General features: G+C 45.8%; 1 protein-coding gene across 2 annotated transcripts; it reads left to right on the top strand.

Annotated features, from left to right (window-relative positions):
- Positions 1–2,465: 2,465 nt before the first annotated feature.
- On the top strand, positions 2,466–27,692 carry LOC138680702 (uncharacterized). Of its 2 annotated transcripts, none has more exons than XM_069768002.1 (5): positions 2,466–2,694; positions 6,481–6,639; positions 9,856–10,020; positions 11,240–11,398; positions 27,453–27,692. In XM_069768002.1, exons 1-5 carry the CDS (start codon positions 2,692–2,694, stop codon positions 27,615–27,617), a joined length of 651 nt encoding a protein of 216 aa, XP_069624103.1. In that variant the 5' UTR covers positions 2,466–2,691; the 3' UTR covers positions 27,618–27,692. The 2 variants fall into 2 exon arrangements, with proteins under 2 accessions (XP_069624103.1, XP_069624098.1); XM_069767997.1 differs by having other exon boundaries at positions 2,538–2,694; positions 9,862–10,020.

The raw sequence follows: 27,692 nt of genomic DNA, 5'->3' as shown, positions 1-27,692 counted from the left end.
TGGTCAAATTTTAACCCTTATAACTTCCTAACAAAAAAAAATTATGCTGATGTAAAGTAGACGTGTGGGAAATGTTATTTATTAACTATTTTGTATCACATAACTCTCTGGTTTAACAGAATAAAAATTCAAAATTTGAAAATTGCTAAATTTTGTAAATTTTTGCCAAATTTCCATTTTTTTCACAAATAAACGCAAAAATTATCGACCTAAATTTATCACTACCATGAAGCCCAATATGTCACGAAAAAAGATTCTTAGAATCGCTAGGATTCGTTGAAGCGTTCTTGAGTTATTAACTCATAAAGGGACACTGGTCAGAATTGCAAAAAATGGCCAGGTCATTAATGTCAAAATAGGCTGGGTCATGAAGGGGTTAATAGCTCCAATTAGTATTAGGCTATGTGCACACTTTGCAGATTCCACTGCGGAATTTTCCGCAGTGGATTTCCAAAATCCGCAGTGAAAACCCATTGCGGTTTTTACTGCGGATTTATCGCGGTTTTTATTGCGGATTCTTATGCGGATTTTCATCTGAAGTTTCCTATTGGAGCAGGTGAAAATCCACAGAAAAGAAGTGACATGCTGCGGAATGTAATCCACAGCGTTTCCGCGCGTTTTTTTCCGCAGCATGTGCACAGCGTTTTTTGTTTCCCATAGGTTTACATTGTACTGTAAACTCATGGGAAACTGCTGCGGATCCGCAGCGGTCAAATCCGCTGCGGATCCGCAGCAAAATCTGCAAAGTGTGAACATAGCCAGGGAGCTTTCCTAGAAAGCTCCCTGGCTCGAGATCATAAGAGGGCGCCCTCTGCTGGTTGTCCTCATATGAACTCGAGCCAGGGAGATTTCTAGGAAAGTTCCCACGATCTAGGAACAGCCAGCAGAGGGCGCTTCACCGCAAATGCAGGTAAATATAGGTCACATTGACCTACTTTACCTACATTCTCCGGGGTTTTGCAGACATGAGCAACGTTGCATTAACAAAGCTCGTGCCTGCAAAATATATAACCCCTTCAGATGGATTTACATCGTTGGACTTTACAGATCTGCGGAAGGTAAGGATATTGTTGGGTTATTATGTTTTTTTTGTTACAGAACGAGGGTCTTCAGTCATTGGATTGGGCGTTCAATAAAATATTAAACGACCTTTGTTTTTATTTCATTAAAATAATTTTTAATAATGTGTTTGTGTATTTTTTTAACCCTTTACTAGTATTGGATTAATAATGGATAGGTGTCATAATTGACGCCTCTCCATTATTAATTTGGCTTAATGTCACCTTACAATAGCAAGGTGGCATTAACCCTTCATTACCCCATATCCCACCGCTACACGGGAATGGGAAGAGAGTGGCCAAGTGCCAGAATAGGCGCATCTTCCAGATGTGCCTTTTCTGGGGTGGCTGGGGGCAGATGTTTTTAGCCAGGTGGGGGCCAATAACCATGGACCCTCTCCAGGCTATTAATATCTGCCCTCAGTCACTGGCTTTACTACTCTGGCGGAGAAAATTGAGCGGGAGCCCACGCCAATTTTTTCCGCCATTTAACCCCTTAATTTACTAGCTAGAATGGCCAAATTTTGCATATACACACTACTAACATTAGTAGTGTGGAATATGCAAAAAAATGGGGATATGAGATGGTTTACTGTATGTAAACCAGGTCTCATATCATGTCGGGTTTAGGAAGGAGAAAGCAAAAGTCGGTAATTGAATTACCGGCTTTAAAGCTATCTAGCGCTGGAAGAAATATTAATATATATATATATATATGTGTCTCACTGACATATATATATATATATATATATATATATATTCTATGTGTACACATTTATTCTACTGTAAGCTGTCAGTGTGATTTTACTGTACACCGCACTGAATTGCCGGCTTTTCTCTCTAACAGCGCTGCGTATTTCTCGCAAGTCACACTGCTGGTCTGTGTGTGATCCGTATTTTTGGGGCTTCCATAGACTTTCATTGACGTTTTATTTGCGCAATACGGTGACAAACGCAGCATGCTGCGATTTTCTACGGCCGTAGAAAGCCGTATAATACTGATCAGTTTAATACGGCAGATAGGAGCTGGGGCATAGAGAATAATTGTGCCGTTTGTTTTGCGAGTTTTACGGACGTAGTTTCTGCGCTCTTACGTCCGTAAAACTCGCAAGTGTGACGCCGGCCTTAATGTAGTTGAATTGGGTCAGGAAGCCACACCCAATTCTCACTCTACAAAGTATTATTTCTATTAAGGTGGCTTGGGATTTTTACTTGTTGTCAGTGAAAATAAAATTCCTATTTAAGTCCAGTGCTGAAAACTGTTTTGTAATACTGTACTCGGGGTTCCAGACTGAGTCCAGACCGGATGCAATTGTAGCAAACCCTCAGCTGTGGAAATATTGCATTTAAATCGTGCAAGCAGTGGTCTTAGAAATAGTGAGGAAGTGAATCACAAAGTTGCAGTCTGATTACTCATCGTCATCAGTTCAGACCCTTTTTTTTTTTTCTCCAAGGGAGAGAGGAATGTAGAAATTGGGCAGGGTGTTGGCTGGCGGCCTCTGGGTGCGGCTGTCTGCTCACAGAGTCTCTGTTTCCCTTAGTGCTGAGAGTTCTTCCTCCTCTGTAGCACAGGGGTCTCTGCTCTACGACGCTTTCCTCCTCCGCAGCACCATCGCTAGGGTCTCTGTTCACCATGGTGAGTGTACAGCTTCACAGTGGGGGACGTTTTTTAGGAAGTTTCACACATCCAGTCAGGGATATGGAGTTAACTTCTTTTTGAGTAGTTCTTTTGGCTGGTTTTGTGTTGTGTATCTGCACCTTTTAATGCTCTGCAGCAAACTTTCCGAGTATTTGGGTGGGCAAATGGGATCTCTGCGAAATTACCGTGTTCTGTGGTCTACAACCTGTGCTTTTGCAAGTCTAAAAACTCCCAGCATGTAACGACAGCCTCACAATATCATCATTTATTTTTAGTGATCTCATTATGATGTTGTACATGGATTATGTGCACTGTTATGTCACCATATAGTGTCTGATGTCCCATGAATCATGTGATGTCCCCAGAGTCAGTTTTGTGATTTCCTTACACTGTTTTGTTCAGGGGTCCTTCCGTCTCCTGATCTCCGCTGCTGTAATCGGTCATGGATGGATATATATATATATATATATATATATATATATATATATATATATATATATATATTCTATCCACTCTTATCTGTCTTTGTGTACAATGGAGGGGAAGGGTGTGACTTATAACTGTCACTATGGAATGAGTCTAGTAGCGCTGTGGGGTGGGGCCGCTGATAACCTCTGGGTCATGTTTTTGTTATTGGAGCGAATATTTATTAGGGTTAAGTTATAAACTGTTTACTTAAATAATGGACTATTGCTGCGGATCGTACAAGGGAATGAAATTTATTGTCACCTGTTATCAGCTATGCTAGATGACTGTAGTGCCCACTATGCAGAAGAATACCTATGTGTTGCAATATTCTAATCTTTATGTTACTGGCTCTTTAATGCCTGGGGGTGCAGTAGCTCAGAGTGACTCCCTAGAAATATTTCCTTTTTTTGATTTTCAAAGAAATATTTACTGGTTGTCATAACTTCCTGTGACTAATCCTTTGTGATTGATCAAAACCGAATAGCAGGGATCGATTCGTTTCTGTGTCACAGTAAAGTTACTGATGGATCCGTTGACTGTCCTAACACTGGGCCAAGTGCCATAATAATAATTGTGGTTGTTGTTTTCTGGGGGGTTAATCAACAGAGATGATCTTAAGCCGGGCCATCTCAATAATCATATAGGACTCTTCTTGAGATCAAGTAAAGGTTTGTTTATCAGGTTCATCACCTGGGTAGGACACAATACTCTTATGGTACTCTTCCTGTGAGCTTGTGGTCATCATTTTCATCACTCCAATCCTTACCAACCACTCTGAGCCCAAGACTATTCTGTGGCGCCCCAGGGTCCTGGTCGTCACAGTAACATTGCTTTCCTCAAGGTTAGAGTGATGTTATGTTTGGAAGCGATGAAGGATATCTTTTATCAGGTAACCACCATACACACAACATGTTCACACTCCACGCCACAAGGGGGAGCTTTTGATCCTCTTCCTAGGTGACTCCCCTGCATATGCATATGTCGGGATCACACTCAGTCGGAGCAGCCTTTGGAAGTGGGGAATCACCAGAAATAATACACAAGACACGTCTTGTATAGTGTATCACTGGGAAGTCTCTGAAGCACGCCTGCCTTCAAGGTGCTATCCCTTCTTTATATAGTTGTTTCAGTAGGTTTAGTGGTTATACAAGTTTTGCATGTTTAAACAAAGAGACAAAACAGGAAAGAAAGAAAAGAAAAGAAAACCGTTTCGTGGGCGGCAGTTTCACAACAAACAGTACAAAGGCAATTCCACAGACAAGAAAAACAGGATTTCATACTATAGCTAAAATGTCCTTGAATGGACAGGTCAATATTTATCACAAATTCTTTTTTTTTATTTTTGTTCATTGAGGTAATCATTTTTGTTCTGCTCTTCACACATATATAGTGTGGTTTTGGAGGGAAAGTTAGTCAAAGTGCCAGAGAGCAGACTGGAGCAGTCTGAGGCAGGAAGAACGTATGAGGGGCCGTGCAGCCAAGAGAAAGTGCTGCAGCTCCTGGATAGAGATACAGAAGGAAAGGACATCGATCAGGGAGAGTGAAGGAGAGCAAGGCACAGGCGAGGACACCAGGGGGAGGACAGCAGTGAGCAGACTGTCTCCCAGGCAAAGCGCAGATAACCGGTAGCCGGCACACCGAGGTTGTAAGGGACTCTAGGACTTACATCAGAGAACGGCAGGACAGCTGAACTGCAAGTTTCCTGTCCGCCACACACACCTGAAGACACAGTAACACATAGAGCCTGGGGTGTGATAGAGTCCCTGTAAAAAAAGCTCGAGTTACCTGTCATACAGGTATTGTCCTATCCTATATGGGGGACAGAGAGAAGAACTGTGAGGACCTTATAAGAAGCCATAGGCAGTAAGGGACTACAACACCACCATGCTAGAGGAAGGCTTTTAACTCCACCTGGTAAAGGGACTCTGGATTCACTTCCAAACTGGCCGGACCTTGCCTGCCCTGTGATCTGGTACCCTGGACTGTGGCTGCCTGAAGTCTTCAGTAAACCAGGTAAAGAGACTGCAAACCTGTGTCCTCATTCTTAACTTCACAATCTTCCATCTACACACCTGGAGCCCTGGGGATATACTTCACCTTTGGGAAGTTATACCATCTAGCTGCCATAACATCACCCCAGAAGACCTCTTAAAGCAGCGTTGGTCCCCACTGACCGAATACCACAGGTGGCATCACGAACATAAACTTTATTCAACTTCCCCTTTTACATGGGCACCCAGGGCCACAGACCAGGTCGCTACCGTGACATTCCCCTTGCGACCGGACCTGGTACCGATTACCCCACGGCCCTGGCGGGCGACTCAATTCCACTGGTAGTTATCTTGGTCGAAGCCTCGATGGATATCTCACAGGCCTCTGGGAGTGAGATGTTGGTCACTAACCTGGGTAGGAGTCTCTAGTTGAAGAATGAGGAACTTCTGAGGCCACATCTTCAGGCTTCTATAAGCTGTACTGAGCATTGTCCAGTATGGGGGTCCTTTTACGTCAAACCGAGCAGTGGGCAGAGCACACTGTTTGTTAGAAGGAGACTTTGCCCCTCCATGAGTCTACTCTCTTCTCTGGATGACAGCCTGAGGTGCATAAGAGGCCCTGTTGGGTACAATAATTTAATGAAACTCTTCTTAAGAGCTAGTGAAGTTACGGTCATTAGATTTACTACTGTAACCCTATCACACCAACACTAATTCAGCCTCAGAGTTATCTGAGCTGAAGACTCAGAAGTGATCTTAGGGGGCCTCCTGGAGTGAAATATTGGTCTCTAGCCTTGTCAAGACCTTCTAGTTCAAAGATTAGGGAAAGTCTGGGACCACATTTTCCGGGTGCTTTAAAGCTGCAGTGACTAGTGAACATTGTCCAGTTTGTGTAGACCTGATATGGTGATTTTTAAAAAAAAGACTGCCTCTCTGTGTCAAGTATGCGACTAGGCATGTGTCTGCATGTCCCCCCCCCCCCCCCCCCCCCCCCGGTAGTCCTGACATTCCTGTGATTCACAGACCATCAGTATGGGAGACAGCATGATGTAGCCACCGCCCCATGGAACCTGTAAAAGATCAGAGAGAAACAGATGCCTCTAAAGGATACCACCTGAAAGTGAAATTTCCAGTGTCAGATGGGCGAGCAGCAAAATGACCACTGCTGCCTCTTAACATGCAAACCTTCATACTAAACATAGATCTAAGGGGTCCGCAGTTAGTTGTCAAACATTAGTCCTGGGTACATGCATCCAGGAGCTTGGGCTATTCATCTGCATGAAAAAGTGTTAAAAAAAAGCTCTGAAATGTGTTCCACTCTTAGGCACAAAACAGGCAGAATCCTCCAACCGAAATGGAGCGCTCCATGGAGAAGATCATCACCATCTTCCAGAGATATGCTGGCAAAGAGGGGAGCGCAGCCTCAATGAGCTATAAAGAGTTCGAGAATTTCATGAACAGTGAGCTGTCCTCCTTCACCAAAGTAAGTTACCCACAAGTCCCATCCATTTCGTTTAACCCCTTCATGACCATGGGATTATTCGTTTTTCCGTGTTCGTTTTTCACTCCCCTCCTTCCCAGAGCCATAACTTATTTATTTTTCCGTCAATTTGGCCATGTGAGGGCTTATTTTTTGCGGGACGAGTTGTACTTTTGAACGACAGCATTGGTTTTAGCATGTCGTGTACTAGAAAACGGGAAAAAAATTCCAAGTGCGGTGAAATTGCAAAAAAAGTGCAGTCCCACACTTTTTTTTTGTTTGGCTTTTTTGCTAGGTTCACTAAATGCTAAAACTGACTTGACATTATGATTCTCCAGGTCAGTATGAGTTCATAGACACCTAACATGACTAGGTTATTTTTTATCTAAGTGGTGAAAAAAAATTCCAAACTTTGCTAAAAAAAAAAAAATTGCGCCATTTTCCGATACTCGTAGTGTCTCCATTTTTCCTGATCTGGGGTCGGTTGAGGGCTTATTTTTTGCGTGCCGAGATGACGTTTTTAATGATAGCCTTTCGGTGCAGATACGTTCTTTTGATCGCCCGTTATTGCATTTTAATGCAATGTCGCGGCGACCAAAAAAACGTAATTCTGGCATTTCGCATTTTTTTCTCGCTACGCCGTTTAGTGATCAGGTTAATGCTTTTTTTTAATTTATCGGGCGATTCTGAGCGCGGCGATACCAAATATGTGTAGATTTGATTTTTTTTTTTTTTTATTGATTTATTTTGATTGGGGCGAAAGGGGGGTGATTTAAACTTTTATATATTTTTTATTTTTTTAACATTTTTTTTCAACTTTTTTTTTTTTACTTTTGCCATGCTTCAATAGCCTCCATGGGAGGCTAGAAGCAGGCACAGCACGATCGCCTCTGCTACATAGCAGCGATCTGCTGATTGCTGCTATGTAGCAGAAATGGAGGTGTGCTGTGAGTGCCGACCACAGGGTGGCGCTCACAGCCACCGGCGATCAGTAACCATAGAGGTCTCAAGGACCTCTATGGTTACAATGGAGATGCATCGCCGACCCCCGATCATGTGACGGGGGTCGGCGATGACGTCATTTCCGGCCGCCCGGCCGGAAGCGGTAGTTAAATGCCGCTGTCTGCGTTTGACAGCGGCATTTAACTAGTTAATAGGTGCGGGCAGATCGCGATTCTGCCCGCGCCTATTACGGGCACATGCCAGCTGTTCAAAACAGCTGACATGTCCCGGCTTTGATGCGGGCTCACCGCGGAGCCCTGCATCAAAGCAGGGGATCTGACCTTGAACGTACTATCCCGTCCAAGGTCAGATAGGGGTTAAGCAGCGGATGTACGTCATAAAACAGCTTCTCATGGGTGATCCAATAGCCTGGAAGAACCTCTGACTGTGCAGAATCAGGAAGCATCTGCACAAAATACTAAAGGTACCGTCACATTTACCGACGCTGCAGCGATATAGACAACGATGCCGATCGCTGCAGCGTCGCTGTTTAGTCGCTGGAGAGCTGTCACACAGACAGCTCTCCAGCGACCAATGATGCCGAAGTCCCCGGGTAACCAGGGTAAACATCGGGTTACTAAGTGCAGGGCCGCGCTTAGTAACCCGATGTTTACCCTGGTTACCATTGTAAATGTAAAAAAAACACTACATACTTACATTCCGGTGTCTGTCACGTCCCCCGCCTTCAGCTTCCCGCACTGACTGTGAGGTCCGGCCGGCCATAAAGCAGAGCACAGCGGTGATGTCACCGCTGTGCTTTACGGCCGGCGCTCACAGTCTGTGCGGGAAGCTGAAGGCGAAGGACGTGACAGACACCGGAATGTAAGTATGTAGTGTTTTTTTTACATTTACAATGGTAACCAGGGTAAATATCGGGTTACTAAGCGCGGCCCTGCACTTAGTAACCCGATATTTACCCTGGTTACCAGTGAACACATTGCTGGATCGGCGTCACACACGCCAATTCAGCGATGTCAGCGGGTGATCCAGCGACGAAATAAAGTTCTGGACTTTCAGCGACGACCAGCGATGTCACAGCAGAATCCAGATCGCTGCTGCGTGTCACACAACGAGATCACTATCCAGGACGCTGCAACGTCACGGATCGCTATAGTTATCGTTCAAAAGTTGCTGAGTGTGACGGTACCTTAAGCCTGGTGCTGTCCCTGACAGGTATGCAGCTGCTATTCCTTAGCACTAGAGCCCCAATCATTCCTGTGATCTAGAATCTTCTTGTCCCCATTAAGGTACCGTCACACTTAGCGACGCTGCAGCGATACCGACAACGATCCGGATCGCTGCAGCGTCGCTGTTTGGTCGCTGGAGAGCTGTCACACAGACCGCTCTCCAGCGACCAACGATGCCGGTAACCAGGGTAAACATCGGGTAACTAAGCGCAGGGCCGTGCTTAGTAACCCGATGTTTACCCTGGTTACCATCCTAAAAGTAAAAAAAACAAACAGTACATACTTACCTACCGCTGTCTGTCCCCCGGCGCTGTGCTCTGCACTCCTCCTGTACTTAACGATATCGTTAACAATATCGTTATGTGTGAAGGTACCTTTTCTTCCCCGACCAGCGACAGCACAGCAGGGGCCTGATCGCTGCTGCCTGTCACACTGGACGATATCGCTAGCGAGGACGCTGCAACGTCAAGGATCGCTAGCGATATCGTCTAGTGTGACGGTACCTTTAGTTCCTGTAACTGAGACAGGAAGCAGTGGCCATTATTGGACATATCACAATGACTAATCCAATTATTTATTTACCTAGTTACCATTTCTAGTGGTGCATATCAAGACACTCCACTAAGGCTAGGTTCACACTAGCGTTGCGCCGCCCTGCGTCGGCGACGCAACGCGCGACGCACGTAAAAACGCGCGCAAAAACGCGCGCGTTTTGCGACGCGTGCGTCGTTTTTGACGAAAATCGGACGCACAGAAAATGCTACAATGTAGCGTTTTCTTGCGTCCGACGCTAGCGTCGGAAACGACGCACGTGGCGAAAAACGCCACCAAAACGACGCACGCGTCCCCTATGTTAAACATAGGGGCGCGTCGCCGCTGCGTCGCCGCTGCGTCGCCGGCGCGTCGCCGGCGCAACAGCGACGCACATTGGCGGAACGCCAATGTGAACGTAGCCTAAAAAGTGCACATAATAGACCACAAGAACAAAGTAAGAGTAAGCTGTTGTTCATGTAATTTTCTGTTCCATGAGGGCCAGAAGGACCCAAACATCCTACAGAAGATGATGAAATCAGTAGATGGCTCTGCTGATGGAAAAAAGGACCAAGAATTGGATTTCCAGGAGTTCCTCAACCTCATTGGGGGGATGATGGTAGCTTGTAATGATGCCTTGGCCAAGTGCCCTCCAGAAAAGAAGGTACAAAGTGCAATGTTAGTGCCAGACCACCTTTATATACCCATTGCTCATTAACCTCTGTATATCTGTTTATCTCAGACCTGATGAGTCTGTTGTACATACTGAGAAAATCTAAAACCATGTCAGGATTGTTATACAATCCTTTTTGAATGTTAAAACTAAAACCCGTCCACTCAACCTGATGACACCACTTCATTGTTCCTCCTCATTGCTGCTGAATTCTCCCCACCTAGTCTGATTGACAGCCCTTCAGTGTCCCTCCTAAGGCCTCTTTCACACTTCAGTTGTTTGGCATCAGTCTAAAACCGCCATTTTCCTCAAATAACGGATCCGTCAATTTTTTTTGACGGATCCGTTATTTTCCTAGAGACTTGCATTAGCAACGGATTGTGACGGATGGTCGTCCGTTCCATCCGCCATGCGACGGACCCGTCGAAATTTGGCGGACGTTTTCTGAAAATAGACGGACATTGAAACGTTTTTTGTCAACGCTGAAATGGCGGATCACGACGGATCCGTCGCGTCCGCCATTCCATAGAATGGCCGCCTATGGGCGACGGATCCGCTGCAACCGTTTTATCGGCGGAGCCGTCGCCCCAATCCGTTTTTTCAATTGCGCATGCTCCAAAAAGTAGATACTTTTCCCAGACAACCCCCAAGTAACGGATCCGTCAAAAAAACGGATCCGTTAGAACCGTTTTCTCAACAATTGTGACGGATCCGTCAATCCGTCACTGTCGGTAGTGACTGACGCCAAACAACTGAAGTGTGAAAGAGGCCTAAGCAATTCAATCCCCCCCCCCACACCTAGTCTAATTGACAGCTCTTCATTGTCCCTCATTGCTGCTGAATCCTCCCCCACCTAGTCAGATTCACAGCTCTTCATTGTCCCTCCTAAGCTATTGAATCTCTGCCTGTGTACCCTGATTGACAGTCCCCAAGTGTCCCTCCTCATGCTAAGTTTCTGCTCAATGGCTCCTACCTGTTGACCTCTCCCCAGTGTCCATCCTTCCTTCAGTGTCACTCTGTCCCACCTAATTTAATTGACAGGTAAATTTTGTCCCTTGTCTCCTGCTGAAATTCCACCAATCTAGTCTGACTTGCTCCTCCTTGCTGCTGATTCTTTGTCCACCTAGCCTAATAGTAAGTACCCCAGTCTCATCAGGTCTAAGATCTATGTAATAATATATTCCAATTTAATGTCTTTTCTTCTTCCTAGAATCCAGTTTCTTCCACCAAACCATCAGAGATGGAGTCCACCATGGAAACCATCATCCACATTTTCCAACACTACGCTGGCAAGAAAGGAGACACAAATCAGATGAATTACACAGAGTTTGAGGCTTTCATGAACACTGAGCTGAAATCCTTCATACAGGTAAGGCACCTTCACATGTCCATTTTTCATGTCTATGCAATCTGTCTAAGGACAGCAAATACGGACATGCACACCCTTTGGGTAAGTTCACACAGGGCGTTTTTGCTGCGATTTTTTTTTTTTTTTTTTTTTTTTTTTTTGTGCTTTTTTATGCTAATTTTCAGCTGCTTTTTACATTAACAGCAAAGCCTATGAGATTTCAGAAATCTCATGCACACACATGGTTTTTTTGTTTGAACAGTATTTTGTGCTTTGCTGCGTTTTTTGGACATAGAGCATGTCACTTCTTTCACCGTTTTTGCTGTTTTTTCACCCATTGACTTAAATAGGTGTTGAAAAAACGCGGCAAGAACGCAGGTATTATTTGCTGTGTTTTTGCTGCTGAAAATCCAAGGACATTAGCATGTGTAAAGGGGAAAAAAACGCACCAAATACGCAACAAAAACCCACCTAAACCTGCGTTTTCGATGCAGCTTCTTTCCTGCCAAGAACATCAGGTTTTGCTGCAGGATAAAAAAGCAACAAAATCGCCCTGTGTGAACTTACCCTTTGAATTCAATGGTGGTGCGCACATGTCAGATCTTTCACAAGGACCATATGTCCATGTAAAAAACCCACAAACGTGTCCATTTTATTCACCATTGATGAAATGCATGTGGCACAGGTGCACACTGATGACACATGGAAAGTTCACGCTTTTGCCGGGTGCTGAAGATCGCTCTGATCGTTGTTGCCTGATCTATCTAAGCTCAGTGCGACCAGGTTACAATGATGGGAGTTGTATTCAGCAGCAGCTGTGTAACTCCTGAGTAAAGTAAAGAGATAAAAAAAAGAAAACTGGGTAGGCTCCCACACAATTCTCTGAACCGACAGCGGGAAAGATGGCTGATGTTAATAAAGTGGGACTAGGGACTATACCCCATAAGGATATTAATAACAGCTCACCACTGCTTGCTAAGCCTTTCTTGGTGAATTTTTGGGGACCCCAGAAAAAAATGGGTACCGCCGGTCACTGCCAGCTATTCCCACACTTAGTTCAGTGTAAGCCGGCCAATGAACTGCGGTAACCTTCATGATTTCACTGCTAGCGCTGTGAGAATTTTCTCATGGTGCTAGCAGTGATCTCACTGAGGTCACCGCTGTTCATCGGGCTGCTCACAATGAGCAGCGCATGGGAACCGCAGCTTCAGTTACCCAAAGTAACCTCAATGACGTCCGCGCAGGTCACTGAAGCTGCGCTCTCACGCTCAGTGTCTCCTGGATGCCATGCTGAACAATCAACTCATATCACCATTCTTCAGGGCCTCCAGATGAAGCAGAGATGGATTACGGCAGGGAACAAATAATTGTTGTCGGACAGGTGAGGAATATGGTGTGTTTATTTAGTCGCCATGACAGCACCACGAGAGAGGGGATCTGCCCTTCAGGGACAGGAAACCTACAGACATAAAAAGGGCAGCACCTCTCTCCCTTGTCAGTTGGTTTTCTGTCCCTAACAGGCGAACCTCTTCAGACAGACCTTGTCAAGAAAAGTTGAAGAAAAGACTATCCAGCCCTGGCGGTCCGACGCAGGTAGCGAAACGGCCCCTACCTCGGACTGTCCGGGGCGCAGGATGCACCACACAGCAGAGGGACTGCCTTGTGTCCGTTGTCAACAGAGGGAAGCAGCCTTCAGTACGGCTTGCTTCCTAGTGAACCTTCGCCGCAGGTGCCGGGTAAGTATGTGGTACCTACTCCTGGGGCCGTGTCTGGAGGGTCTTTTCTGGGTCTGGTCGCGTCCTGCAGATGTGAGCGCTTCGGTCTGGGCAGCAGCTGGCATGTTCGGGTGTCTTTAGACACGTCGCGATCGGAAGGGGCGTTCCCTGGCGAGACCAGCGGCGCACCCTGATGATGCAGCCGGGGGAGCAGTCTGGTGATGCGGCCGGGCATGCGCGGTAGAGCCGCGCCGGGTGGAGGTGTATCCCTCTGGTACGATGGAGTAGCGGGTGCGGCGGAGCCTGGGGGGACCCTGAGGCCAATCCACACGATGGTACAATTGGCACTAGAATCAGAAGTCTGGGAACTTCAGCAAAAAGGAGTGCTGATTAATGTACCCACAGTACAGAGAGGTAAGGGGTTTTATTCCTCTCTCTTCCTTATTAAAAAGCCTGAAGGATCCGTACCATTAATTTGAAAGGCCTAAATACATTTTTGCTGGTTCCTTCCTTCAAGATGGAGTCTGTAAAAACAGCAATAAAGCTTATGTTTAACAATTGCTTCATGGTTTTCTTAGATTTGAAAGACGCCTATTATCACGTCCAGATACACGCAGACCACCAACAATTTCTAAGAGTGGCAGTTTCAATTAATGGTTCAATAGAACACTTCCAATAACAAGCACTTCCCTTTGGTGTTGCGGTTGCACCCCGGGTATTCACTAAAATAATGATAGAAGTCATGGCGCACCTTCACGAACAAGACATCTTAAAAAATTAAATTCTGTAAAAAGCAAATCAAGGCAGCAAAGATTGAGACAGAGAGACTCATTGCCAGAGAGAGTAAAAATAATCCTAAAATATTCTTTAACTACATAAATAGTAAGAAACTAAAAAATGATAGTGTTGGCCCCCTTTTAAAAATAGTCTGGGTGAAATGGTGGATGAGGATGAGGAAAAAGCCAATATGCTAAATGACTTTTTTTCATCAGTATTTACACAAGAAAATCCCATGGCAGACAAAATGACTAGTGATAAAAATTCCCAATTAAATGTCACCGGCTTAACCCAGCAGGAAGTGTGGCGGCGTCTAAAAATCACTAAAATTGACAAATCTCCGGGCCCGGATGGGATACACCCTCGAGTACTGCAGGAATTAAGAAGTACAGTCATTGATAGACCATTATTTTTAATCTTTAGAGACTCCATAATAACAGGGTCTGTACCACAGGACTGGCGTATAGCAAATGTGGTGCCAATATTCAAAAAGGTGACAAAAACTGAACTCGGAAATTATCGGCCAGTAAGCTTAACCTCTACTGTGGGTAAAATCCTGGAGGGAATTCTAAGTGATGCTATACTGGAGTATTTGAAGAGGAATAACCTCATGACCCAGTATCAGCACGGGTTTACTAGGGACCGTTCATGTCAGACTAATTTGATCAGTTTCTATGAAGAGGTAAGTTCCGGATTGGACCAAGGGAACCCAGTGGATGTAGTGTATATGGACTTTTCAAAAGCTTTTGATACGGTGCCACACAAAAGGTTGATACATAAAATGAGAATAATGGGGATAGGGGAAAATATGTGCAAGTGGGTTGAGAGCTGGCTCAGGGATAGGAAACAAAGGGTGGTTATTAATGGAGCACACTCGGACTGGGTAGCGGTTAGCAGTGGGGTACCACAGGGGTCAGTATTGGGCCCTCTTCTTTTTAATGGGATACTGTCACCTGGATTTGGAGGGAACAATCTTCAGCCATGGAGGCGGGGTTTTGGGGTTTTTGATTCACCCTTTCCTTACCCGCTGGCTGCATGCTGGCTGCAATATTGGATTGAAGTTCATTCTCTGTCCTCCATAGTACACACCTGCGCTGTGCAAGATTGCCTTGTGCAGGCATGTACTATGGAGGACAGAGAATGAACTTCAATCCAATATTGCAGCCAGCATGCAGCCAGCGGGTAAGGAAAGGGTGAATCAAAAACCCAAAAACCCCGCCTCCATGGCTGAAGATTGCTCCCTCCAAATCTATGTGACAGTGTCCCTTTAACATATTTATTAATGACCTTGTAGGGGGCATTCAGAGTAGAATTTCAATATTTGCACATGACACTAAACTCTGCAGGGTAATCAATACAGGGGAGGACAATTTTATATTACAGGATGATTTATGTAAACTAGAAGCTTGGGCTGATGAATGGAAAATGAGCTTTAATGGGGATAAATGTAAGGTCATGCACTTGGGTAGAAGTAATAAGATGTATAATTATGTGCTTAATTCTAAAACCCTGGGCAAAACCGTCAATGAAAAAGACCTGGGTGTATGGGTGGATGACAAACTCATATTCAGTGGCCAGTGTCAGGCAGCTGCTACAAAGGCAAATAAAATAATGGGATGCATTAAAAGAGGCATAGATGCTCATGAGGAGAACATAATTTTACCTCTATACAAGTCACTAGTTCGACCACACTTAGAATACTGTGCACAGTTCTGGTCTCTGGTGTATAAGAAAGACATAGCTGAACTAGAACGGGTGCAGAGAAGAGCGACCAAGGTTATTAAAGGACTGGGGGGTCTGCAATACCAAGATAGGTTATTACACTTGGGGCTATTTAGTTTGGAAAAACGAAGACTAAGGGGTGATCTTATTTTAATGTATAAATATGAGGGGACAGTACAAAGACCTTTCTGATGATCTTTTTAATCATAGACCTGAAACAGGGAAAAGGGGGCATCCTCTGCGTTTGGAGGAAAAAAGGTTTAAGCATAATAACAGACGTGGATTCTTTACTGTAAGAGCAGTGAGACTATGGAACTCTCTGCCCTATGATGTTGCAATGAGTGATTCATTACTTAAATTTAAGAAGGGACTGGATACCTTTCAGGAAAAGTATAATGTTACAGGGTATATACACTAGATTCCTTGATAGGGCGTTGATCCAGGGAACTAGTCTGATTGCCGTATGTGGAGTCGGGAAGGAATTTTTTTCCCCAATGTGGAGCTTACTCTTTGCCACATGGGTTTTTTTTGCCTTCCTCTGGATCAACATGTTAGGGCATGTTAGGTTAGGCTATGGGTTGAACTAGATGGACTTATAGTCTTCCTTCAACCTTAATAACTATGTAACTATGTTAATAGTACCCTATTTAGATGATTTATTAATCGTGGTGTTACAGAACCCCCAGCACCAAGAATATGTTATGCTATATATATATTCTGTATCATAGTTTCCATGTGAAATGCATCAGTCCACAGGCTGCACCACTGGACAAGATATTCTCTTTCTGACCTCCCCCACCTTTGTAATTCCCACAGTAAATACCAGCAGGCTCCGGCCTCCTGCGGCTATTGTAATGTATGTCTGGCCTGTTTTTTTCTATTGACCTGCCCTGTGTTTGTGGGTTATATATTCTGTGTTGTAAATAAAGTGGGTTCTTTTAGACTGGGAATACCTGGAGTAGCAGTTAGCTTTTATATCCTCCCATGTAATCAAGAAATTCTAGCCAGTGTCCTTCCTTCAGCGTCCAGCAGAAGCGGAGTGGACCTCCTGAAACACGGGGGGTGCTGTAAGAGGTACTACAGCACAGTAGACCCCATTGCACTGGTGGCAGACAGCGGGATGTGATACCCCTTCTACAGGAGGAAAGGAATGAATGGAAAACAACTACCAGAAGTTAAAGAAGACTACATTAAAAGATCTGGTGGAAGCCCGAGGGTTAATCGCCAGCAACAAAACAAAAGTGGATTTGATAGCAGCCATCATGGAACACGAAAGTGCAGCGCCCCCCAATGTGAACGTGGAGGAGACTGAATTCCAGAGGGAGGTAAAGAACAGAATGGCGTTCTATGGCCCAAACCATGTGCGTACTGATCTTAAGGAAGAGATGGCCGAGCGGACCAGGATAGAGCTAACCAAGATAGAGATGGCAGAGCGGAGAGAGGAGAGTCAGCGAGCAAGAGGAGCTCTGGCCTCAGCCCAGGTACCTTCAACAGTAAGCCACAAAAAGATCCAGTATAATGCCTTCCGACAGTTGGGGGAGGCAGAGGAAGACATTGATGGCTTTCTGCAGGACTTTAAGCGGCAGTGTGCCCTTCATCAAGTGAAGCCGGAGGAACGGGTTCAAATTCTGGCCAGCAAGCTGACAGGCCGGGCAGCGGACGCCTATCGCACGATACCTGATGATGACTGTATGGACTATGAGCGGATCAAAGAAGTGATCTTGGCCCGGTATGCGCTGACACCAGAGGCATACCACCAAAAGTTCTGCGGACTTATAGAACGAGTAACCGATACCCACGCTGAATGGGCCTGTAAATTACGGCGGTCACTGCTACAGTGGGTGCAAGGGAGCCAAGCAACCACTAAGGAGGACGTCCTCCAGCTCTTCTTGTTAGAGCAATTCTTTAATAGACTAAACCCCGAGACACAGGAATGGCTTCAGGACAGGCGGCCAATGACTCTTGAGGAAGCCGCAAGTCTGGCCGATGAACATCATGACGCCAGGAGGCCTCAGTTGTCTGGATCAAAGATGATCACTAGGGGTCCGCCCATGGACCTGGAGGGCCCCAAACCACCGAAGATTGTAGGGGGACCAGCTAGAAACCCGGCCTACCAAAGTTCCCCTGGGGCGCGATGCCACACCTGCCGTCAGCTGGGCCACCTGCAAAGACAATGTCCCAACCGGACTCAGCATACCCAGTGGCCAAAGGCGGGAACAGCTACCTTCAGCCGGGCTGCTGTACACTGCTACCAAGGCGAAGCTGACCCGGCATTTGGGGCTACAACTAACCAAAGGGTGGAAGACATGGAGGAAGTGCTGCATGAAGTAGACCCCGTGCATGCAGCCCGGGTAGATAATTGACAACAGCATTGACAGGTCGTGTGGGTTAATGGGAAACGCATGCAGGGACTAAGAGATTCTGAAGCAACTTTGACCCTTGTGAAGCCTCATCTTGTCCGGGACCAAGAGAAGACGGACCGGACAGTGGCAGTCCGTGTAGCAGGGGGAGCCATACATCGACTGCCCACTGCCAGGATTCACCTGAACTGGGGAGTTGGGGATGGCCTTGTTGAGGTCGGCTTGATGGAGGATTTACCTGCAGACGTTTTGCTGGGAAATGACTTGGGGCCCATGTTGCCTGCCTTCTCGGTTGCCCCTCTGGCTGAGACATATCCTGTGACCACCCGGAGACCAGCTCAAGCTGCGGAGGCGTAATCAGACTCAGAGGAGGCCCAGGTAAGACATCCCAGCCCTACACACATTCCCATAGCCAGACACTTTTTTTGTGCCACCCCAGATGAATTTAAGAGGGGGTTACTTGAGGATCCTTCATTGGAGGGATATCGGGGGAAGGCACAGGAGGGGAAAGGGGTACTGGAAGGAGAAAAGTTTATATGGAAGCAGGGACTCCTCTACCGGATCACAGACCAGCACCACACAGGGACAAGCCCCACTATAAAACAGCTGGTAGTTCCCAAGAAGTATAGGCGGGAGTTACTGCGAATCTCTCATGACATACCCTTGGCCGGGCACTTCGGTGTCAGTCGCACCAGGCATCGTCTGACACAACTTCTTTTGGCCGGGGGTAACCTATGATGTTCGTTAATACTGCCAGACCTGAGACAGTTGCCAGCGCATTGGCAAGAGGGGAGATCGATGCAAGGCCAAATTACGCCCCCTCCCATTTGTGGAGGAACCATTTAGCCGAGTAGCGGTCGATCTGATAGGGCCATTAGCCAAACCCAGTCTGTCAGGGAAAAGGTATATATTGACAGTGGTAGATTATGCCACACAGTATCCAGAGGCGGTTGAGTTACCTAACATACTGGCAGAGACGGTGGTGGCTGCCCTGCTCCAGGTTTTCTCATGGGTTGGATTTCCCCGGGAGATTATCTCAGACCAGGGTACCCAGTTTACAGCAGAGGTGACCAACCAACTGTGGAAGCTGTGCGGCGTAAAGTCCATTAGAAGCACCCCGTACCACCCGCAAACCAGTGGGTTGTGTGAACGCTTTAACGGGACGTTAAAACAACTCATTGAGACTTTTACCAGGACCTACAGGGACTGGGAGAAATTCTTGCCTCACCTCCTGTTTGCCTATCGAGAGGTGCCCCAAGAATCCACGGGGTTCTCCCCATTCGAACTGGTATACGGGAGACTGGTAAGGGGACCCCTAGACTTAGTGCTAGAACACTGGGAAGGGGAGGGCATCATAGAAAGGGTACCTATTGTACCCTATGTGCTGGAATTCTGGGACCGCCTACAGGAGCTGACCCAGGCTGTACGTGGGAACATGCAGGTGGCTCAGCGGCGCCAGCGCGTATGGTACGATCGGAGGGCCAGAGAGCGTACCTTGAAAATAGGGCAGAAGGTCCTGGTGTTAGAGCCCACAAGGCAGAACAAGTTCCAAGCTGCTTGGCAGGGGCCCTACCAGGTAGTGGGGAAAATAGCCGACACCACCTATAATGTCGCCGATTGTGACGACCCCAGGGTTATCCGCATGTTCCACGTGAATATGCTGAAGCCCTATCGGGAGCACCCTGAAGAGGTAGTGGCCATCTGTGCACCTGAAGCAGAGGATTTAGCCGGACTTCCCTTGCCTGATATCTTAGGGGAGAGGACTCAGTCTAAAACATGGGACCAGGTACACTGGGGTGAAGACTTAGGTCCCCGGGAGAGACAGCAGGCGAAGGAGTTGTTGAGGCAGCGACAGAGGATGTTTTCAGGGAAACCTGGGTACACTCACCTGGCACAACACAAGGTTGAGACCCAGGATCAGACCCCCCTATGACAACCCCCCTTCCACGTCCCTGAGTCTGTACGAGAAGGGATGCGACAAGAGATACAAGAGATGTTGCGTTAAGGGGTCAATGAAGAGTCAGATAGTCCCTGGGCATCCCCCGTAGTGTTAGTGCCCAAGAAGGATGGGACTACACGGTTTTGTGTAGACTATCGTAAGCTCAAAGAGAAAACAGTGACTGATGCATATCCCATGCAGCGTATGGATGAGTTGTTAGACCGGCTGGCGGGGGCAAAGTATTTGACCACCATCGATCTATGCAAAGGCTACTGGCAGATTCCCCTTAGTCCTGATGCTATTCCCAAGTCGGCATTTGTCACCCCGTTTGGCTTATTCCAGTTTCGAGTTATGCCATTCGGGATGAAGACTTCCCCGGCGACCTTCCAGAGGCTGGCTGACTGGCTTCTAGATGGTCTCCAGGACTATGCGTGTGCCTACCTGGATGACATCGCCATCTACAGCGCGACATGGGAAGAGCATCTAAATCACCTAGAGACAGTATTAGACAGGATCCACAAGGCCGGAATCACCCTGAACCCAAACAAGTGTCACGTGGGCAAAGCAGAGGTTCAGTATTTAGGGCATTGGGTGGGAAGTTGGAAACAGAGACCAGAACCAGCCAAGATTGAGGCCATAGCCAAATGGCCCACCCCACGCACTAAAACCCAGGTCATGGCGTTTCTAGGGACAGCGGGGTATTACAGGAAATTTGTTCCCAATTACAGCAGCGTGGCCAAGCCCCTCACTGATCTGACCCATAAGAACCAACCCCGCCAGGTAACCTGGACCCCAGAGTGTGAGGAAGCCTTCCGCCAGCTAAAGGACGCCCTCACCAATACCCCTGTATTGGCCGCACCCGATCCAACTAAACGTTTCCTTGTTCACACAGAAGCTTCTGTGTTTGGATTGGGGGCAGTACTAAGCCAAGTCGGGCCGGATAGCCAAGAACACCCGGTAGCTTACCTGAGTTGGAAACTACTGCCCCGTGAAGTAAGCTATGCGGCCATCGAGAAGGAGTGCCTGGCAATAGTATGGGCACTCAAAAAGTTACAACAATATTTGTATGGACGACAGTTTTCCCTCCTAATGGACCATAATCCCCTAGTCTGGCTTAATCGGGTCTCCGGAGACAACGCCAGATTACTGCGGTGGAGTTTAGCCCTACAACCTCTGGACTTCACAATCCACTACAGGCCCGGCAAACAAAACGGTAATGCCTATGGACTAAGTCGACAAACGGAACTTGTTCCAACCCCATAAACTTCGGTCATCCCCAAACCGATCCGTTAAGGATCAGACTGTGTATGCCGATCGCGTCGCTGAAAAGGGGAGCCGTGTTACAGAACTCCCAGCACCAAGAATATGTTATGCTATATATATATTCTGTATAATAGTTTCCATGTGAAATGCATCAGTTCACAGGCTGCGCCCCTGGACAAGATATTCTCTTTCTGACCTCCCCCACTTTTGTAATTCCCACAGTAAATACCAGCAGGCTCCGGCCCCCTGCGGCTATTGTAATGTATGTCTGGCCTGTTTTTTCTATTGGCCTGCCCTGTGTATCTGGGTTATGTATTCTGTGTGTAGTAAATAAAGTGGGTTCTTTTAGACTGGAAATACCTGGAGTAGCAGTCAGCTTTTATATGCTCCCATGTAATCAAGAAATTTTAGCCAGCGTCCTTCCTTCAGAGTCCAGCAGAAACGGAGTGGACCTCCTGAAACACGGGGGGTGCTGTAAGAGGTACTACAGCACAGTAGACCATGTTACACGTGGGTCATTTGGAATCACACTGCACTAACCAGTTAGGAAAGGTGACTTCAACGTTGCAGGAATTGGGTTGGCTCATTAATTTTAAAAAATCCCGTTTACAACCCTCTAAAGTACAGAAGTTTTTTGGTCTTCTCATAGATTCTTGTAGGCAGGAATGTCGCCTTCCAGATGCAAAAGTGAATAGGATCCAACAACTAGTAACTAAAGTGATTAAAAAACCTTCAGTCTCTATAAGAAGAGCAATGTCAATTTCTTTGGCTTAGGCCGCCGTCACACATGCGAGTTTTACGGACGTAAGAGCGCAGAATCTACGTCCGTAAAACTCGCAAAAAATACGGCACAATTATTCTCTATGCCCCTGCTCCTATTTGCCGTATTTTACTGATCAGTATTATACGGCTTTCTACGGCCGTACAAAATCGCAGCATGCTGCGTTTGTCACCGTACTGCGCAAGAAATACGCCAATGAAAGTCTATGGAAGCGTGAAAAATACGGATTACACACGGACAAGCAGTGTGACTTGCGAGAAATACGCAGCGCTGTTAGAGAGAAAAGCCGGTAATTCAGTGCGGTGTACAGTAAAATCACACTGACAGCTTCCAGTCCAATAGATATAATAAATGTGTACACATAGAATAGATATATATATATATATATATATATATATATGTCAGTGAGACACATATATGTATATATATTAATATTTATTCCAGCGCTATACAGCTTGAAAGCCGGTAATTCAATTACCGGCTTTTTCTTTCTCCTTCATAAAACCCGACATGATTTGAGACATGGTTTACATACAGTAAACCATGTCTTCTCTCCATTTTTTTTGCAGATTCCACACTACTAATGTCAGTAGTGTGTATCTGCAAAATTTGGCCGTTCTAGCTCTTAAAATAAAGGGTTAACTGGCGGAAAAAATTGGCGTGGGCTCCCGCGCAATTTTCTCCGCCAGAGTAGTAAAGCCAGTGACTGAGGGCAGATATTAATAGCCTGGAGAGGGTCCACGGTTATTGGCCCCCCCCTGGCTAAAAATATCTGCCCCCAGCCACCCCAGAACAGGCACATCTGGAAGATGCGCCTATTCTGGCACTTGGCCACTCTCTTCCCATTCCCGTGTAGCGGTGGGATATGGGGTAATGAAGGGTTAATGCCACCTTGCTATTGTAAGGTGACATTAAGCCTAATTAATAATGGAGAGGCGTCAATTATGACACCTATCCATTATTAATCCAATTGTAGTGAAGGGTTAAATAAAACACAAACACATTCTTTAAAATTATTTTAATGAAATAAAAACAATGGTTGTTGTAGTATTTTATTCAACGCCCAATCCAGTCACTGAAGACCCTCGTTCTGTGAGTAAAGAAACATAATAAACCAACAATATACTTACCCTCCGCAGATCTGTAACGTCCAACGATGTAAATCCTTCTGAAGGGGTTAAAACATTTTGCAGCAAGGAGCTGTGCTAATGCAGGCTGCTCCTCGCTGCAAAACCCCAGGGAATGAGGCTAAAAATAGATCAATGATCTATATTTAGCATCATTTGCGGTGAGGCGCCCTCTGCTGGCTGTTCATAGATCGTGGGAAATTACCTAGAAAGCTCCCTGGCTCCCTGGCTTTCTAGGTAATTTCCCACGATCTATGAACAGCCAGCAGAGGGCGCCTCACCGCAAATGATGCTAAATATAGATCATTGATCTATTTTTAGCCTCATTCCCTGGGGTTTTGCAGCGAGGAGCAGCCTGCATTAGCACAGCTCCTTGCTGCAAAATGTTTTAACCCCTTCAGAAGGATTTACATCGTTGGACGTTACAGATCTGCGGAGGGTAAGTATATTGTTGGTTTATTATGTTTCTTTACTCACAGAACGAGGGTCTTCAGTGACTGGATTGGGCGTTGAATAAAATACTACAACAACCATTGTTTTTATTTCATTAAAATAATTTTAAAGAATGTGTTTGTGTTTTATTTAACCCTTCACTACAATTGGATTAATAATGGATAGGTGTCATAATTGACGCCTCTCCATTATTAATTAGGCTTAATGTCACCTTACAATAGCAAGGTGGCATTAACCCTTCATTACCCCATATCCCACCGCTACACGGGAATGGGAAGAGAGTGGCCAAGTGCCAGAATAGGCGCATCTTCCAGATGTGCCTGTTCTGGGGTGGCTGGGGGCAGATATTTTTAGCCAGGGGGGGGCCAATAACCGTGGACCCTCTCCAGGCTATTAATATCTGCCCTCAGTCACTGGCTTTACTACTCTGGCGGAGAAAATTGCGCGGGAGCCCACGCCAATTTTTTCCGCCAGTTAACCCTTTATTTTAAGAGCTAGAACGGCCAAATTTTGCAGATACACACTACTGACATTAGTAGTGTGGAATCTGCAAAAAAAATGGAGAGAAGACATGGTTTACTGTATGTAAACCATGTCTCAAATCATGTCGGGTTTTATGAAGGAGAAAGAAAAAGCCGGTAATTGAATTACCGGCTTTCAAGCTGTATAGCGCTGGAATAAGTATGAATATATATACATATATGTGTCTACTGACATATATATATATATATATATATATATATATATATATATATATATATATATATATATATATATATATATATATATATATATTTTCATTCTTTTCGGGACACATGGATCACTTCTATAGCGGTATGTTGGTTTTGCAAGCCTGCGAGAAAACCACGCAGTACGGATGCCATACGGATTACATACGGAGGATGCCATGCGCAAAAAACGCTGACACAGCCTGCCTACGGAGGAGCAACGGACCATTTTTTTGGGGACTTTTCAGCGTATTACGGCCGTAATATACGGACCGTATTGTTTTACGCTGTGTGTGACGCCGGCCTTATTCAGCAAGTGGCGTGCAGATCCCGAAAGGTATAAAAAGCTCACTCCACTCGAGCCATGGCTACTTCCTGGGCAGAGAGATCAGAGGTGTTGATTGACAACATTTGTAAGGCGGCCACATGGTCTTCTCCATCTACTTTTCTTAAGCACTATAGACTAGATTTGGATAGCTCCTCCGATCTCACGTTTGGGAGAAGGGTGCTTGAAGCAGTTGTCCCTCCCTAGTCTCTTTTACTTCTCTGAAAGTCTCTCATGGTGCTGTCACGGCGACTGAATAAATACGTTAGCTACTTACCGATAGCTGTGTTTTTCAGGAGCCCATGACGGCACCCTTATATTCCCTACCCTCTCTTCTTGTGTGGGTCAACACCTTTCCATTAAGTACTAAGTTTATTCACTGGGTGAACTGTACCATGTTTTAAAATTGTTTATATGCTGCTAGCCTAGGAGGTCCTCTCATGCTCTGTAAACCAACTGACGAGGGAGAGAGGTGCCGCCCTTTTTATGTCTGTAGGTTTCCTGTCCATGAAGGGCGGATCCCCTCTCTCGTGGTGCTGTCATGGGCTCCTGAAAAACACCGCTACCGGTAAGTAGCTTACGTATTTTTGTGTTTTTAAAATTGTACACAAATAGGTAAAAGAGGGTGGGGAGTGTTTTATTTCCAATGAAAGGATTTTTTTCTGGCTGTGTCTTTTCACAATATGACTATGGGGTTAGTAATGGGGGCGTCTTATAGAGCTCAACCTTATTGGGTGAAGGTTGATGTCAGCTGTTTTATATCTGCTGACATCTAGCCCAGGAATTAGCAATGGAGATGCATCTATTAGATGCCCCATTGCTAACTCCATAGTCATATTGTATGAACACTCAGCCAGAATGAAATCCTTTTATTTGAAATAACCACTCCCAACCCTCTTGAACCTATTCATTAGTTTAAATAATCCCACTTTCCCCCACACCAGGGCAAGTGGGAAGAGCAAGGCCAAGTACCAGAAATGGTGCATTGAAGGGGGGCAATATCCATGGTCTTTTCCTTAACAATTAAAATCCACAGCTCTATTTAGCCTTTGCTGGTTAGAATTTATAGGGGGACCCTTTTTTCTGGGGTACCCCGTAAACTAACTATTAAAGGCTAAACAAACAGCTGTGAGCTGTTAATAGTCTTGGAACCTTTTGGGATATTAGCTCCTGTGCAGGAAACCCCGCTTCCTCCCACGTCACCAATCCGTGACGTAACTACACAGGCACAGCTCTCTGGTGCCCCCTTTGTGTCTCAGGTCAATAAGGGAATTGCACCTAGAGCAAATGGCCGCAGGGGAGACTGCCCTGTTACCCAAGCTGGGTATTCTAAGATTCGCAATCAGAGTAAAAGGATCAGCCCAAAATTAACTTGATTTAATTGCCTTAAGGGCGCACTAGGTAATTACAGGTAATATACAGACAAAATATATCAAGAATTAGAGTAAAATATAACAATCATAAGACAAGGCTTAAAGGTATACAGCTGGCGGTCAATTTACCAGCTTGAAGGTCGCTTGTGGAAGCCGCGGGGCTCAGCGTTCCGCAGGTCCAAGACTTAGTTGCCAGGCAGCCCCAGAAAGCGTGTGCTTGCTCCCCTCTGGCTGGCATACCCTGTTCCTTAGTTTATCATCATCTTCTTCTGTAGAGTGAGTCCCACTCTCCAAGTGTCCTCAGCTCTTAAACCTTCTATGCCCCCCCTGTAACTGGCTAGCAATCTCCACCCCTCAGCTTAACTGCAAAATCTGTGCCCAATATCTAATATATGGATTAACTGCTCTCAGGGTGGTCGGATCAGTACATGGGCGGTACCAGCGCACCCCATGTTGGTTCTGCTGGTCGCCCAGGGACCAAACTCGGACCCATTCGGTCGCTATGTGAGGCTGATCTTCATATCTCAGGTTTGAGAACTCTCACGGACTCGGGAATTGCACTGACAGATGCGCAATCTCTTTAGGGCGAGGGGGATATTTTTTGAGCCTGTACCTCGGACGATGCGTCCATAATTCACGATTCCATGTTGGAGATGTTTCGACTGGGAGGCCACAATAGACGTATATCCTGTGGCCACTTGACATGCGTGCTTTAATTAAGCCCCCAAGCACCTCCTAGTCCCCTGCTGGTGTGGCTTCCTCATTGGCTTTGAAGTACCTTCTGCCTGCTACACTGAGCTTGACTTAATTACCATGCTAAAAGGAACTTTATTCATGAGGATAGGTGGGGGCCAGGAGCACTCATCTCTGCAAACCTGTGACCAGGAGACAAAATGGAGTCACTCCAATCTCTGTTAATATGCCCTTCCAAGATGGTGGCGGCTCCCTCATCACAGCCCCTTTCCCAGAATAGTAACATCAGCCCCCAGCGGTCAGCTTTCCCTCTGCTGGTTATGAAAATTAGGTAGGAGTTCAAAACTTGTTTTTTATTTTTTTTATTAAATGAAATAAAAAAAGTACAGAAAAAATTCTATACTTATATAAAATATGCTGCATTTCATTCCATAAATGATACACGGATAATATGTATATATATGTATCTGTAAGTGTGTGTATGTATATATATATATATATATATATACATACATACATACATACATACATACATACATACATACATACATACATACATACATACAACACACCATGGATCTGACAAGTACTGCTTTTTCCAGTACCAAAATCAACAGGATGTGTGAAGGGGGGCCTAAGTGTAAGAGAGCTTCCAGCAGCACAGAACATGTCATGATGGACTTGGGCTTACCTTGTGGGGTTAGTGAGATTGGGGCAGTGTCATAGTGTGAGGTCAGTGTGACTCCAGTCTTTTACCCTGCATTTTGGTAGGCCTTTTCTCTGTGACCCCCTTTGTCTTTTTTCCCCTCTTGCCCTCAGAACCAGAAGGACCCAGACATCGTTCGTAAGTTGATGAAATCGGTGGATGGAGCAGTGGACTTTAAGCAGGATGGAGAGCTAAATTTCCAGGAGTTCATGAACCTGATCGGAGGGATGATGGTGGCTTGTCATCAAGCTCTATTGAGACATCTGAATAGGGTGTGAGAAGCCTGGGGCTCCCCAACCAATGTCTGTTTTTGTCACTTTTCTTGTAATAAAATGATAAAATCATCACTACAA

This window comes from Ranitomeya imitator, chromosome 1 (assembly GCF_032444005.1).
Source record: "Ranitomeya imitator isolate aRanImi1 chromosome 1, aRanImi1.pri, whole genome shotgun sequence".
In the NCBI taxonomy this organism is placed as follows: domain Eukaryota; kingdom Metazoa; phylum Chordata; class Amphibia; order Anura; family Dendrobatidae; genus Ranitomeya; species Ranitomeya imitator.
Note: the sequence above shows the minus strand (reverse complement) of the source record. Positions and strands in the feature narration are given on the sequence as shown.